Below are 17,885 nucleotides of genomic sequence, written 5' to 3'. Positions count from 1 at the left end.
ATTGGACAATGATAAGAGAAGAGTACAAAATCACTTTCATACTTACTATTTACACGTCATCGTGTAGAAAATGTGTATTCGATCTCATTGCGCTTTGGCTCGTTGACATTTAAACGGTAGTAAACGTTCAATTGGCGATTTGCCTCACATAGAACTACAAATATTTAAAAAAACCATACTAATCACTTTACATTAATTAGAAGTTATGCAACAGGGGGCAGGATGAGGAGAACCCGATGATATAGGAAAGAAAATATGAAAAAATAAAAAGCTTTAAAATCAAATAATATTTATATACATATTATATATATATGTGAATATATATAAATGAGAAATGTTTGTACAATATATTTTATTATTATTTTATAAGTACAAAAGGCATGGGGAAGGAGAGTTTTAGCTGGGGGAGAGGGGGGGATGTTGACGTATCATTCAGTCATTAGATCAAGCGGGATCACCGTTTAGAACGGATCGCTCGTCGATCAATATATCACAGTGTCAAGACGTGAGTGAAAATGAGTCGTATAAAAAGTTTTATTTTTTTTTTTTTTTTAAAATAGGAAAAAATGTGTACAACATGTTATTATAATAATATCATACACGCGCGAACATACGTACGCATATACCTACATCAATATTATAAACATATTATATACAATAAACGTAATACTCAACGATATAAAAATGTATAATTGTTATTACGTATGTACGCATGCGTGATTATGATAACGACACATTAATAATATGTATGAATATAAATAGGAACAACGACAAAATGAGGTGCGGGGTGCTGCAGTGAGACCAGAGTGTGATGGGGTCTGCGCTCAGTCGGGCGCAGGGCGACCGGCTGCTAGTTATTACTGTCTTGCAAGTCACGGCAGATCCTGTACAGGACCAAGTCCATGGCGGCCCGGGCGTCCTCTTTGCTGTCATGGCCGTAAGCAAGTTGGATATCGCGCTTGAGTAATCGGGAAGCCAGCGATTTGAGTGACATTTTGTGAGTGTTGGCTTTCGAATTCGGGTTCGGGTTCGGATTCAAGAACAGCAGAGACGTGTCCACCACAATCATGTGGACTAAGCGAAGTACCTGCAAATCAGTATCCAGTCCATGGCCAACGAGTACCGTGGTTTTTCCAATGTACCGCAGTAGATCACGGCGGACCTGGTCCAGCGTTTTTGATGGGTAGCGTGCGAAGTCGGCTGCGGTGATACCGCTGTACCGGGTGTTGTAATCGATTATCGGTCGGTCGGGTCGGACCAGTGTGTCGTACACGACTGCACCACGGATGTCCACCATCGTCACCTTGGTCACCTCCAGACCATTCTCGGTATAGCACATCTCACAATCTAAGGCGTACATGCGGTAACTATTCGGTTCAATACCCGCTTCATAATCCAGCTTCATGGGTAAATCCGAGTTCTCGGACGTCACAAAATCCATGACATCGGAGTTCAAGCCGTCCTTAAAACCATTCCACACGTGCCGGTTGGCTTGGGTGCAACCCTGGGACACTCGGCTGTCCTTACAGCATTCGTACGCAACCGACGAAGTAAGAGGATCGCAAAACTTCAACTTGCCGTAGTGGTAGACGCAACGGCCGGGCTTTGCAGACCGGGCCTCCTCTTTAACATTGAAAAATGAAGAGCAGCGAGCACACGGAACGTATTCATTTGATGATAACTGTTGTCGTTTCTCTTGTTTCTGCGTCTTCTTTTTTTGATTCGGTGATCTGTTATCAGCCGCCTTACAATTGATGATATTCTTAGAGGTTGGTAGGGCCGTTTTTGAACATTTTTGGGCATCCAATGAAAACTCTTTTGCTACGGGATTAAGTACATTTCGCTTCATGTTCTGTCGAAAGTAATACGCACATCCTATATCCGTCGAGCTATTTAATGGAAATCCATTATCGTACAACTCCTTTAAGTTCAGTACGTATTTTTGGTACACATATTTCCATATTAACTTATCATTTAAATTTACAGTATTTCGTTTGCTGTCCTCGAACACGTCCATTGTCCTGGAGATAGCGGACAACAGTTGTGGTGGAGTCTCAACCGATGATAACGGCACCGTGAGTGGCATAACCGAAGTCGTGATCATAGGCTTGTCCTGTCCAGCAGACACTTCACTTACAATAATTGTCGATTTGTTTTCGTCTGTGGTCTTCCTAGTCTTCATTGGCGTCGTTGTCTCAACCAATAATTGTTGTTTCATCTTATTGAGTCGTTTCCGCAACCTTTTTCCTGGTTTCTTGGGCGCGTTTCCAAAATTATCGCCATTTTGTTTGTTAATGTTGCTGATGATGCTGTTGTTATTTCGGTCTTCCTCTTTTTGCGGATTAACATTTTCCTTGTTCCGTGGTTTTTTTTGCTCCGTAGTCCTATCCAACTGTTCCGTCGTTGATTTTTTGACTTCTGAAAAATACAATAGCAAACCATTCGTCAGTAATAATATAAATCAAAAATTAGTGAACTAATATTATTATGACGCTAACTATCTTACAAATTACTAAGAAAATCTTATATGAGGTTTGCAGTAATATTTGTATAGACCACACCGGGTTAACATTAAATCACTTATTATAGTTGAGATTTTCAAAATTAATTCCACAAAAATAATAGCTCTACTCACTATATGACGCTAAATACTAATAACAGTCATAACATATATATATATATATATATATATATATATATATATATATATAAATTTATTAATCCTTGCTATTATTTAGGAAATAGTATTACCTATTTTAATCTTAAAATGGCTGGCAAGTGGGTACACTTCTTTGTTGTACATTGGGGATAGAATTAATCACTGTAACAAATGTTCCAAATTTTATATCAGTTTGATATCATAGTTACACGCAAAACGATTTTGAGCGGAGATAGTGAGTCTATGGTATAGGCCCTATACCATTAAGTATATTAATTTTTATGGTATATAATTTTTTTTTTTTTGATATTGCTATTAAAGCAATTTTTTTATTATTAGTATTACGTTCAGTAGGTTGACTTAATTTTTTCCAAAAAGCATTGCATTTATTATATTATTAATATTTAATTATTATAAATTTAATAAAATTATTTATATCATATTGTATTATTGTTATTAACTTTTTAGCCAAAATCACCTTACCTAAAAAAAAGTACAAGGGTACATAGGGTCATGGTATAAATAGGTTATGTCTAAAAATTAATCGACCTATTATAAAAATTCCATTACATATAATAAAATTTATAATATAACATAAATATATTAAGACCCCAGCCCATGAATTATATTTTTAAATCATGCTAACATTGTTTAAACATGTAATTTCATCCAAATTTAAATTCAAATACTTAAAAAAAATGTGCGCCAATGGGTTTTTACTCTTTTTTAACAACTTATAAGAAATCTATTAAAATTTCAAATATTTTGACCGAGTGACATTTTTTTTACATTGAATTGATACAATTCAATTTATATTGAAAATGATAATATAAACATTAAGTGAAATTTTCAATTTTCAAGTACCTAGGTTAGGTATTTTTTTTTTATTTTTTTTTTTTGATAACAATAAAAAATTGATTTTTTAAAATATTTTATTTTTTGAGTATAAAAATTCAAGTTTTTTCTGGTTATTTTGAAAAATATTGTGAAGTTTTTTTTTTTCAGAATAGATCAAATTTTTTGCCTGAAACCCCCAAAATTTAAAATTTAAATATTTATACTATTTCATAAGTTAGTGACAGACAAATAAAAAAATACACATATACATCATAAGTTAAATCAATAATGAATCTGGATAATAATGGGTAAGTAACTTTACACAAATTTAACTTGACCAAATCATATGTCTAATTATTATGAGTAATAATAAATATTTTTTAGCCTGTTTATTACACAAGCTGAGACTTATAGCTGACTTGATGAGTAGGTAATACATAGTTGTAGATTGATGGACATATGTTAACAATAAAAAAAAATCCCTATTTTGAAAATAATTATATTTTTCAAAAGTGAGAACACATTATATTAACAGCAGTTGGTTAGCAAGCATCATGTAAGCCCTTTGTTTGTTCTGTTTGTAATCGAAACCACCACAAAAAAGTAAATATATATTTATAAGTAAAATATTATAACAAGTGGGCACTTAAAATAGGCTGGGCATGTCACAATGCATGCGGGAGGTACGTGATTTATCGAAAAGTTAAAAAATATTATCTGTAAAAAAAAAACACCCGTTTAGTAATCTGATACGTTTCTCAACGACGTTTCATGTTCTACAGAATAGAAAATACACGTTTCAATGTGATCCATCTGTAACAGCAGTTGGTTCAATTTCAATTAATAATTATACATTAACACCAGCCGAGAAAGCCTTGACAGACAGATGTGCAGATGAAAAAAATCGATGCGGGAGTTGATTTACGTATTAAAAATAACAAAATGAATGACATGTGCACATTATAATTATTTACTTGTGTTCTATGATCGAGAGAAGTCCTACCACACGATTTTATATAGATCACTTTTTATACTATCACCACCACGACCCCGTTAAAATATAAAACGCATAACTACACAACAAATCAGTGAGTAAATATAGAAACATACACAAACGGTAGGTACTCTACTGCAGAAGTTCGTGCGTCATATTTTCTCGGCATAATCTCCGATTATCACTCGTTTATCGGTTCGGAGACTTTTATTCCGATGTGGCAATAGCAAGTACAACATGCGTCATGAATCGTATCTATCTGTACATGCTGTATATGTGTGTTGTACATAATATATAATATTATTGTTATGATCTAAAGAGCTTACAATTGTCCCGTAAGTGGTGAACATCACCAATGGATCAACATGTGTCTATTCAAAAGATTTCTCTTTAGGACGAGGTAGAAATCTTGAAAAATCACACGTGCTTCAGACGTTGCAATAAGTATAAGAAGAGATGGATACCCAATATATATATTATTATAAATTATAAACAGAGCGCAGCTGCAGGTGTATAAATAAATCAATCCAGTATTAATAAGACCAAATGATACGTACGTTAACGGTATTTACAACATCAGATGTTTTAATATTGTTATTAATAACATTATATTAAAATATTAATATGTTATATTTTTATGGAAGACAGGAGAAGAAAAAATCTGTTTGCTCGTCTACTTTCACTGATCTCTATTATAATATAAACGACTGTGCAGCTGCACTGCACACATAAACGACCGAACAACTTTCTTCAGTTGTTTAATTTTAGTATACGAACGGACGGTGTGGTGTGTTCTGTATACAGGATGTACAATGTACATTACCAATATATGACACATTCACATAAGATATCAATTTAAAATAATAGATCTTTCTGTTACACGTTGTATACGGTGAGTATCTATCAAGTCAGAACCGCAACAGCAAGATTTACGTCACAGATTCTTTGTTGCATTAACTTCGGCTACTTATTTATAATATAAAACAACCCATAATTAAATAAATAGTATGAGAAATAGTAATATAATATAATATGTGCTTCTGCTAGATTACTATATGAATCACCTACGCGTGAGTAATGGTTTGTATGCACGAAATCTTCATCTAAGATTTAAGAATGTATTGTTTATCATTACATTAACAAATAATCAATAAAAGTATTTAATTTATTTGCGAGGCAGATAAATAATACCTATAAAAATGTCTCACAAAAACAACTTTTTAGAAAAATTCCTCGAGTTTTTTTTCGAATTGAAAGAAAGTATTTCTTGTGTATTTTATTTATACGAGTAATTTAAAAAAAAATGAGTGTTATTTGCTATTAAAAAAAATACGAAACACAAAAAATACAATATTAATATGAATGAAAATCATATTGAATATACCTGCATTTATCATTATTTTGACGGTTTGATCAAATATTGATGGGTTTATTTCTCGTTTCTTGCGTACACCGAAAATAAATAATATGCGTGAATCATATAATTAAAACGTCCACTTCGAGTCACTTGAAGTGTTGGCGCGTCAATCCGAAACAACGACAACTATGTCATAGAGGTTTACCGTCAACGTTAAGCTATATTATACCACTGAACAATATGATGAGAACAAAATATATATATAGCGGCGGGCTAGGAGAAACTGCCAACGTAGGAGAGCCAGATGACGAGTCGTGTTTACTATTTTTTCCCCTCCGTATCATACGTAATATTCGGCCGAGACCTACTGCTTGTACAGGGAAAATATACAGCCAAATCAACAATTTTTTTTAGTGTGGCGAGTGTACGTGAAATATTGTCGATTAATTTGTTTTTTTCTAAAATCCCGTACATAGACAACAGTTATCACTCGCAACCACCAATGCAGTCATCTTAAGCTTACAATTTCTTGTAAAAAAAAAAAAAAAATGCACTTCTCAGCTTGATTCAAGGACAATGCCACTGCCTTTATGCGCTAGTCGAATCACCAGTTCACGGAGTGATTATTTTAACACTACATAATAAGTCTAACTGTAGTCTTAACCAAACGTATACCTTTAATCAAGGGCGCCCATATGGAGGGGAGGGCAAGGGAGGGACATGTCCCCCTCTGGAAAATGTTGAAAAATTGTTTACACAAGATCTACAATGAGTGAAGATAGACTTGATGGATTATGGATGATAAGCGTACATAGTGAAAAAATTAATACATAGAACAAGTAATAAATATATTTGGTGTTAATAAAAGAAATTTACAATTTTATTTATGAATTAATGTTTTAATAAATTTATGTTATTAATCAAATGAAAATTCAATAAATAACTTTTATGGTTAATTGGTTAAATAATTATTATTTCATAATCTTCCAGTTTGATATATAAAATATAAAAGTATGTTAAATTGTAAACCTCTCCCTATCTCATGAACATAATTAAAATTTTGTCCTCTACTTGAGAATTTTTCTATGGGCGCCCTTGCCTTTAGTCCTTCCCTATATAAACGTATAATTCAGAACAAATACTGCAACTATAAATGCTAAGTCGGGTTGATGAAAATCAAACGTTGTGCGATAAAAGAATAGCCGTGTAAATTAACCTTTTGTTTTATATACATAATTTGTTCTAGATGATACTATCGAGGTATGCTGCGAAGTAGGTGGCCGTTAGCCTTGAATTTTATTTAATATATTAATTGTTTTGTCTAAAACACTAAAGGTATTTGTACTACTACCTACCACTTTATCGCTAGTTGCAATACTTGGTAATCATTTTTTTTTATAAATATACGTGGACATTTTAATAAGCTAAGCCTCCATGCACATAGAATGAAACCGTGAACATGCGGCTAAGGTCATTTTTTTCAACAAAAGACGTGCACAACGTTTACTAAAATCCTAGGATACAAATATTATACTATTTCATAATACCGACAGCCGAATAAATTAACACGACGTGAGAGCGATAATTCATGGTGATTGTAATGATCCAACCACGGGTGCGAGAAAAATGTGGTCATAATTAAGAGAAAGAAAACCTGATTAAAAATATCACAAAATAAAATACGCGAGTAATATGAAACTAAACAAAAATTACAAATGTTTATGAATCTTTTTCGGTCAGTACTAGGAATAAAATATAATATTATCGTCGATTAAAAACACAAGATTCGTGTCGGATTCAATATAAAAACTAACACACCCTTTCGAATGTGACAACAACACTGTCGACGTTTCATTTGTTATTTATATGTATAATAAAACATTATAACCTATTATAAAATCACAACTAGGATTACACCGGAAGTGCCTAGGTACACCGTACAGTAGTACAGTTTGTAAATAATTGATACGTGTGTCGTGTATACTGTATAGGATATCATCAGGAAATTATTACAAGGCGAGTCTAGACCGGACCTATATAATATAAAAACCGTAGAACCACTCAAGCAGACAAACTACAAAAAAATTAAATTTTGTTTTATTTGTGTATTGTTCTATGTTCAATATTTTAACATCAATCGGCCTAACCTTTTAAAATAAAATCATCCAATAAATAAATATATATATATATAGTAGCAAACCATTTGTATTGACACTCGCGTTAAAATAACTAATTTCAGTATCATACTATATTCACTGTAGAATAACCCAAAATAATAATTTTGTTAGTTCAACTATTCTGATTTCTGGCTCTATGCTCTCTAATATGCAAAATAGCATCACAAGAGCGTATTTCTAAAGATTTATATACACCACTGAGTTGACGTAAAAACAACAATCACGTGAAAAATAGTTTTTTCTACGCAAGGTTGTAACTTGTAACCGAACATAGCTGCATATGGCAATTACGTACTATTACATGCATTATAAATTAAAAGAACGGAGTGGTGGAATACGAGTAATACGACTGTAACGGGACAATGGCATACAACATTATTGTACAGACTTAGATAGGTTCATATAAAATAATAATACACAACGAACAGGAAAAACGGTAAAAAAAAAAAAAAACATCCGAAATACGAATTAAACTAATGCAAAAAACATGCCGTCGTGGTCTAGTCGACATTGGCGTGCATAGATAACCAGACCGAATCGCCACTAAGTGCTAGTGGCGATATATACGATTACATAGATCAGTTATTACAACGATAAGTACGACAGTATACTAACCTTTTATGATGATTTTTTTTTCAATGTTGATCGCGGTAGTCGGATTTTCAAAGCGCGTCAATGACGTCGTCGTCGGCGCCACTGCCGCTTCAACCAGTTGTAATTTATTTTGTGTCACCGTGTTTTTTTGTGACGGTAACACTTTTGTTCCGGACGACATCTCTACTTGGATACCAACTTTGGACGTCACCGACGACGACGACGATGACTTTTTACCGTTCGATTGTCGATCCTGCTTAGTGACGTTCTTACAGGACGGGGATGATGACGACGAAGATAATGATGATGACGATGACGATGACGACGGTCGGCGATTCCTCTTATGCCGGTTATGATACTGATGCTGGAATTGATTACTATTATCGTCGTCATCGTCAATGTAACTACAGTCTTCGTCGTCGTCGTTGTGGTTATTGTGTACATTGTCACTTGAAAAGGTATCATAAGATGACAGTTCTACAGGAATGACTGAAGTCGCTGCCGCCATAGATTTACGACTCTTTTCGGGTGAAGAAGGCGCCGAAGGTGGTTTTGATTTGTTAGCCTGTGCAGACTTGTTGGAAATCTTGCTAGATGTATTAGAATTTACCGAGTCGTCTGTATCCTGATTTTCGTCTTTAACGCAGACTTGCTGTTTAGTTTTTGATCCTGAAAAACAAAAAATAATTTTTTAGAAAACAACAGACCAAATGTATTTAAACAACATCAGTGTATTTTTTTTATTAGGAAAAATACTGTATTTATTAAACAATTTTTCAAATTTCCACTAGTTCACTTTTTTTTTTACATCATCTACTAAATAATATACAATAGTTATGAACAACACACCATCAATTTGTTCATTACGATTGTGTTTGCTTTTTTTTCTCTGGACAAGGAATTGAACTCTTAATTTTTGCGTATAATTCAACACACACACACACACATACACACACACGCGCGCGTGCGCATTTATATTTTTTCTGGTTTTCTAATAATATAAACGGACACTGTTGCAACAGTAGGCCATAGTGAGCTTATAGCAACATCTAGACACTGCATGTAATGTGTATAAAATCAAAAAAATAAATGATAGAAAATACGTCATAAAAACTCTCCATAAAATAATTAATTAAGTACCTATATAGTATTATTGAATATTGATTTATACAAATTTAATATAGCGTGTTAAATCGATGATTAGTTGAGGGTGAAAAGCTGCAATAGGTGCGGCTTATATTGCTAATTTTTACCATCACTTTTACACACTACCCATCAAATTTACACTAAAGGCTTCATGCGTAATATCTAACCTCATGTCTCACAACCTGTACTTCCCTAAAATATCAATAATTCCACAGTTATAATCGATATATACGATATAATACCATGATTTACTACATAATATACGTTTCTAAATACCAATATACAGTTTTGGACATTATTATAATTTTGACGTGGTACACACAAATATTTAGCATATCTGCCTATTAATATAGAAGTAGTAGCTGCTTTCGTGTACAGTTCCGATATGTTTAAATCTAAAACTTTTACGTATATGCATATAATTTTTAAACTTTATTATGTATTGATCAAGCCTAACGCTATTTTAGATTAAAGATTAAACTTATTGGTACCTATAACCACTCGACGAAAATAATAAATTATATGGGTACAATGCATAGCTAATACATTTTTTTTAATTATTACAATTAATACAACACACGACGACGACCATTATGCTCAACGCGTTCACGACAATATTATAACAATATTATTATCATTATTTTCAATAGCCAAAAGAAGATGCTTAGGAGTTAAAACAGATTTTCGGAAAAGTGTATTCGTAAATCGTAGAACACGATAAATAATAAGATACTGAAAGTGTCCGAGACAATCTTATATAGTGGAGCTAAAAACTACGGCGACATCAACGTTTTGTACGATTGCGCTTTCCGCCGGATAACGAGAGGTAACAAAAAAAAAAGCTGTTGGAGAGCGAGGTATCGAACCACTGCAGTATAAAAACCAACGATGGTTATCCTCGTTTCATGAAACAAAGCCGATCGGTTTTGATGAGACGGCAGTTCACAGCAATTATAATAAATAACTGTGTTCTCTACAGTTTCGAAAGAAATGCATACGGTTACGAAAAACGCGTTTTTATTCAATTATTCTTTGGATACAAAGTCACACGTATTATTAGGCATTTTATACTTAATGGCGCATATAACTACACACACACGCATTAACGATTCACAGACAACACAATTGATTTTTTTCAGTTAGTAAAAGGAGATTCGGTTTTTTCTTATTATTTTATGGTTTTCTCGTGTATATACGCACGTGGAAATAATGTCATATAAATGCGTCATTATGTTATAATCTCGAGGCTCTCGAACTGTTAAGCACGTTTAGATAACGACGGTCAAACAACAGCTGTAACACACAACAATGTGCATACTATAGGTACAACTTATTTTTTTATTTTATTGTTATAAAGAACTAATGCCGTATATACACTATATAAATACCTGCCTATAACACAATACACATGTAAACATAGTAATCATACAGAGATACGTATTCAAAATTGAATTTTTCTTTTTTCTTTCCAATATCTTATAGAAGACAACGTTCATCGGGTAGAGCATTATTTCAATAATGTTTTCAGATATTACCTACATTTAAACACCGTCACAAGCATAAATATTTTTGGGACTTCCAAGTTCACATGCAATAGATATAGTCTTTTTGTATTATAGTATTTTTGTTTTTACTAAATCAATTATAGAATCTGAACTTTAATTTTAGGGAAAGGAAATATTTCTCAAGTCATAAAGTCCAACCACAAGTTATTCCCGCAGAACAAATATTAGTAATATTTTACTAAATAGTCCACGTATATTACTAATTGAACTTGTATTGTAGAAACACGTTTTACATCTTATCGCTGTAAAGTTAATAACATTTTGTTCGCGTGATCGAGTAACACTTAATATACCACACACACACACACACACACACGTAACTTATTATAACTTATTATCGTGTACGACTCACAACTTTTTTTGTTCAATTTCAAGTTCAAGTACCCCGTACTAAGTACCACCGCTGCGGTCATCTTTTATCATTGGCGGTCGTTCCGCTTTCCGCTGATGTGTTATCGACACGGCGAAGAAATATTCGTCTTCGGCGGAGCGCGAAGCGTTTTTGCCTCTCCAAGGATTTATAGATGTGTTCCTCGTTATTATTAATACTTAATTTTCTTTGGGGGATGAGAGGGGATATCTTATTTTTTACGGTACACTGACTTGGGATCGACGATTGAACATGCACGGACATGATCTCGACACAGTCAAGGTGATATACCTAATACGACTTTGACAAAACCCACAGAAAATACTCGATGGACGCACACGCACACATGCTACATACAATACACGCTTATATACACACGCGCGCGCGCATGTATATTATGTGCTGCATAAAATGAATAAAAACCCAACGTCAATCATAGGTACGCATTCTCCTCCTCTACGTTGGACGCCATAACCACCTACAATTACTATACTGTACCTTTGTACATTGTTCTTTGCAACGCTGGTCGGTCGCGGTGGTAATGCACACGCCTCGAAAACTGACAAAACAAAACTCCTAAATATAATATCATAATAGCGGCTACAGGTAGAGATTAGGGTGCCTATACACGCGTATCGATGTCAATATTATCGTTAATTGAATTTGTCGTACTCCAATGAGATAGACGACGATATGTATACTATACACATGGAATAATTATTAATTGTTACTACATTCTATACCTCGACATCATAATACACGCGACGATGTCCTTGGCATGTGTCAACAATATATTCGCAATGCCTATACCTTTCGGCTATAATATACTACCCACACCCACATACAGTGTGCCTATAAAGGTATTGTGTCGGTCAAAGAAAATCATACAATTTCGTTGATGAGATTTAGTATCTAAAAATAAAACGAGAAAAAAACATGAAAAGTATACAACAATGACACGCAATGTTACAATACAGTATCTATTTATATATTTTTATTGATGAATATACGTCGTACAGATTGAAATTAGCTCTGCTTTAATAGAAATTAATGGTAAGTACCTAATAGTATACGTACTAATTTTGGCAAATTGTAACTCTATCGACGTGCGCATAAAAATTGTTCTATAATAATAATCTACATGGTCCTAAATCTAAAATTAATCAAATTAACGCTATTTAGCTAGTAAAAAATAAATCTATTCTTTTTCGATTCTACAAAAATTGATTCTTTTAGTATACCATAAAATAATATTTTTTTATTTGAACAATTAAATGTATTTTCAAACTTTAAAAACTATAAATAAGTCGATTTTGAGGTTTATGACCATATATTATAGTTCATAAATTAAAAACGTTACCAAAAATTATAAAAATATAAGTTACTGCTCATTTGAAACCAAATATTAGTAATTTGTTGCTAGGTTTGCTCTCCTCAGCGTGTCTATAAATAAAACCACCTGTTACACCAGTTTTATAAATTTGCTACTGTTCTGCGGTTTTACCAGCAAAATGTTCATATGCAACTAAGGGTAGCTTAGAGAAGGTCATAGACACCCTCGACCAACCCTCTCACAAACCCACGCAAGTATTAAACAATATAAAAGATATTATATAATACACATTCGTATTTGGCATTCGATCGAATTTTAATTAAAAATTGATGTAATAAGTTACCTACATACAAATAAAATTTAATTTTAGAACTATAGCTACGCATAACTATTACCTATACGTATAAAATACTCGATAAAATATAATATGTTTATTAAAAATATATTATATTCTATGAAACTTCCAACTCGTCGAGCAGCAGAGGTACCCACATATACGCGTAACTATTAATAATTATTATAAATAATATAATTAGGTACTCAAGTTTGTGCGACGATTGCGTTTTAGGTCAAACAAACCATTATTATAAATAAGTTTTTCAATAATAAATCTTAAAGCCTGTAGTTAAAAATTTGTTAGCTTCGTATAACCTTGCAGTTATTTTTTGCGGGCTATCTATTGTAATAATATTTATATTTTTATTTTGATAATTACTCTAGAGTGTAATTATTTTAAGCAGAGTAACATGGAACATAGAAACACAGTATCTCCCTGACTATTCTACATTACTACACAGTCTCTTCCTCCTCCACAATCGGAAGAAAATGTCTAAAATAATAGTGGTATGTAAGAATAGATATAATATGATAGGTGGTAAAAACAAACTTAAATTCATGAGTTATTAGTATCATAATTTTGTCATGACAAAAATGTTATTTTAAAGTTCCTATTAAAACAAGGCAATATAAAATCATATATTTTATATATTTGAGTAAAAATAGCAGTACCTATATAAATACTTATAGCTCAATTGATTTCGATAAATACACATCATATTTAGTTCAAATATTCTGAATATCACTCAAATAATGAACATATTATATTAAAGAACAATTCGTCTTTATTTACACTCGGTGAATAAAATATAAAATATTACATATTATATTATATATATTATATTACATTAATAAATAATATGTAATACACGTACATAGTTGGTAGGTTTAAAAAAAATATGAGTTTATCTTAAAAGGTAAGAAAAATATTTTGAATTTTTGTAGGTAATCAGAGACAGTGTTTCATCAAAACTGAGTGAAGAAAAAATAATGACAATAATATTTTAACCAATTATCGTTTTTACACGTCAGTAATGTTTATATACCTATTACCTAATAATACTAAATATTAAATTGTATTTAAAATGCTATATTATTAAAATACTTAGTTGTGTTATTATATTATGAAGACGATACACGGCAAGATGTGCACGTATGTACGAAATTTCCGAAGACATCAAAAAATCATACTATATAGTAAATTACGTATATATATATAACAACAACAACAGTAATAACAATACAGTTCATTTCAATACAGTCGAATCCCTACGTGGAAAGGGGAGATCGATGTGGGTGGCATATCCGAGTAAAGGTATAACAAAAGCGAGAGATCCAGAGATCTTAAAAAAGGAAACGCATAAATAAGCTAAAGCAACAACAGAATTATATATAAAAACGCGTTTTATAATCGAGTATTTGAGAAATGAATTCTCTTGAACGTGTTTTCTCGTAATCGAAGTGATCCGAGGGACACACTGTATGGAACACGTTGGCCTTGGATGGTTACTGCGCAGTAAAAATGCCATATTTTATCAACCCCTCTACAATACCCTACCACGAGAACCCTCTTTTTTTGTGTCCTTCATCGTCTCCGCCCCGCCAAAACACCCTAAAGAGTTTTAGAGGGGTTCGTTGGTAACAGCGGTGCTGAGAGACCATGCGCGATCAGTGAGAGGGTCGAGTTCTTTGGACAAAATTATTGTTTCTCGATACAGAGATATGACCAACGCGAACCGTAGCACTTGTGTTATCGGCATCACCACGATGCGATTTTTCGTCAAAACACAATCGCAATTAAAAAATTAAAAGACATTAACAAAAAACAGTGTAATATAACTACGGTGATGTAAACTAAGACCTCGACTAAGACGCATATTAATTTTTTTTTTTTTTTTATTTTAATATCCTAGTTAGATATAAAATATACATATTTTACACGTTGATGGAGTCACTTTCAATTGAGTGGCTCCAACTTTAATCTAATTATATTATTAAACATCTACGTAAGTCATTTTTAAGCAAACAAAAGCTCATTGTTCTAAAAAAATTCGAGAAATTATCGGCTCTTGAAATTTTAAGATCTCTATGAAATGCACTCGAAAATATATAAAACACCTAACAGCACTTATTGGGTAGTAGATGTACTGTAAGTCTGTAACGCAATATACTATATTTACGCGTTTATGATCAAATCACCGACGCGAGGTTCATGTACAATATCGTCGTGCGTTGGGATTATTTTTAGAAGCCTTATTCGAGGCGGTCGACGACGCAGCAGCTGCCTACTGGCTCTCGTTGTTATTGTACACGCTCTCTCTTCTCAATTCTCACCCACTCTCTTACTAGATCACTCTCACTCACTATTGTTCACTCACTCACTCATTCTCTCTCTCTCTCTCTCTCTCTCTCAATCCCCCTCACTTACTCTCGATCACCCCCTCACAATCGCTATGATCGTACTCGAAAGACGCTATTTTGGGATACCCTTGGCGTACGCATGACAAAGAGTTTTATTTCGCTGTATGCCTATAATATAAAGGTACGTACGTAACAGGTACCGGTGATGGTATACACAATAAAACTAAGCATAGCCGAGGGAGGGTTGGAGTGCGAGAGAGAAAAAAACGGTATCCAGCAGCTTATTGGACGCGAGGTTCACATATAATAATAATAATAATAATAATGGGTAACATAAAGAACAACGACGATGCTGTTACAGTCGACCTACCCGGAGGCAAACCGGAAACCACCGAATTCCAGACACAAAACCAGACGCGTGCGCGCGCTTTTTAACCTACACAACACGGCTACACCTGGCCAACAACCCGCTAACCCACCAAACTAAAAATATATGTACCGTCCAGTAGTGTGGGTTAAATAATACGATTAGAAATAGAGACATTAAAAAAACTCACGTTTTGCAGCGATGGTGGTCGTATGCTGCTGTTGCTGCCGATGTTTTTGTTCGGCCATCCGAGGGTTTTCGGCGGAACGACGGACGTTATAATAGTTATTATGTAAGGCGTAGAGCATTGATCCCACGGAAAAAAGAATCAACCACAAAATAGCTATCCCGGGGTAAGACATGGAATTATTCTCGCCATTTGGGGGACTCTTATAGCTTTCCACTGCAGCGGAGGTTGAAGACCCAGTCCTACCGCCTACCGAATCTATCAAGGCATTGGCAGTCAACATGATGCTGGCCGTGATCTGCACCAAGTAAGTGATGAGGAAACACGTGGTCATGACTATGAACATGTCGTTGTAGCACGCTGTTCTTAGTTCATTAACAAATTATTAAAATGCTGTTGTCGTAACACAATTATTGTAGTATTCGGCTGCGGTACGCACTGTCGTCGAAATCGTGAACGGCGGTTCGTGAGCATTTAAAACAACAATACACAACCCGGCAGTTGAGAAAAAAAATTAAAAAATTAACACCTGACGAGATCAATTGATTTAGTTCGTAAACAATAATATTTAATATTATAATTACTTAATATCATTACCATATAACAAGTACGCACGTCACGTGGTATTCAAATTGTTTACGCTTGAGCGTCGTCATAAGTTAAAACTGAGAACGCGAGGTAAATATCACAAGACGGTGTAGGTAATATAATAAAAAAAAGTACGAAAAAAAATTATAATAATATAATAATAAAATAAAATCACTGGCGGGAAACAGTATAAAACACGCGGGTCGCGGACACACACGGTTTTTTTTTATATTTATTACGAACACACGCGCATAGCACACGGAGAGAGCTGATCGCGCGACGCGGACGAGACGGTACCGGGCAGACGAATGACAGGAGAGAGCAGCCGGTGCTAGACAGTGTGTTACAGTGAGTAGCTCGGCGCGGCAGTACTGGCTCATGGCTAGTTGTTTGTCGATTGATACGCCATCTGTCGGACTAGAACGGCTTTCCGCAAGAAACGTGAAGTATTACAATTAATAATATACAGTATCATCACTCGTAATAATAATAACAACAATAATATGATATCATTGTTATTATAACTGTAAAACAATAACAGACAGCAGTAAAAATAATGAATTATTATTATTAAATTGTTAATTGATGTGGTAATGCGGTTTTATACTCACGAAAAGGTAAATCGTCAGTCATCCGATAACGATGCCAGATTGTTATTAGTTATAATTAATATTATAAATATAATAATACACTTGAATCATTTTAAAACGACTTAAATATATTGCCGAATTATTACAATTTTATTTTCAATTCAATGTTTTCTATTAATAATTCATTTCATAGATTATTTTTTTTGTAAACATTTTAACAGATATTTGACAAACTTATTTAAATATTTTCAAAGAATAATAGTGTTATGAAACCTTATTTCTTATATATTTCTGATGTTTTGATTGGATAAATAATACGCAGGTAAGTAGAATAAAATTAACGATTTGACATAATATTATGAATTTTTGTTCGAAATCGAAAAGTTATTTCGATTAAACAGGTATATAGAATTAATATCGTTAC

At 33.4% G+C, this 17,885-nt stretch overlaps 1 protein-coding gene across 1 annotated transcript; it reads right to left on the bottom strand.

Annotated features, from left to right (window-relative positions):
- Positions 1 to 311: 311 nt before the first annotated feature.
- LOC112591246 lies at positions 312 to 17,204 on the bottom strand. Its single transcript, XM_025335004.1, has 3 exons — positions 16,287 to 17,204; positions 8,640 to 9,287; positions 312 to 2,418 (listed from the first exon to the last, which is right to left on the bottom strand). Exons 1-3 carry the CDS (start codon positions 16,627 to 16,629, stop codon positions 851 to 853), a joined length of 2,559 nt encoding a protein of 852 aa, XP_025190789.1. The 5' UTR covers positions 16,630 to 17,204; the 3' UTR covers positions 312 to 850.
- Positions 17,205 to 17,885: the final 681 nt, after the last annotated feature.

Source organism: Melanaphis sacchari, unplaced genomic scaffold, assembly GCF_002803265.2.
Source record: "Melanaphis sacchari strain LSU unplaced genomic scaffold, SCAv2.0 Contig0_pilon_pilon, whole genome shotgun sequence".
Lineage (NCBI taxonomy): Eukaryota > Metazoa > Arthropoda > Insecta > Hemiptera > Aphididae > Melanaphis > Melanaphis sacchari.
The sequence above is the reverse complement of the archived record's forward strand: the minus strand, read 5'-3'. Positions and strand labels throughout refer to the sequence as shown.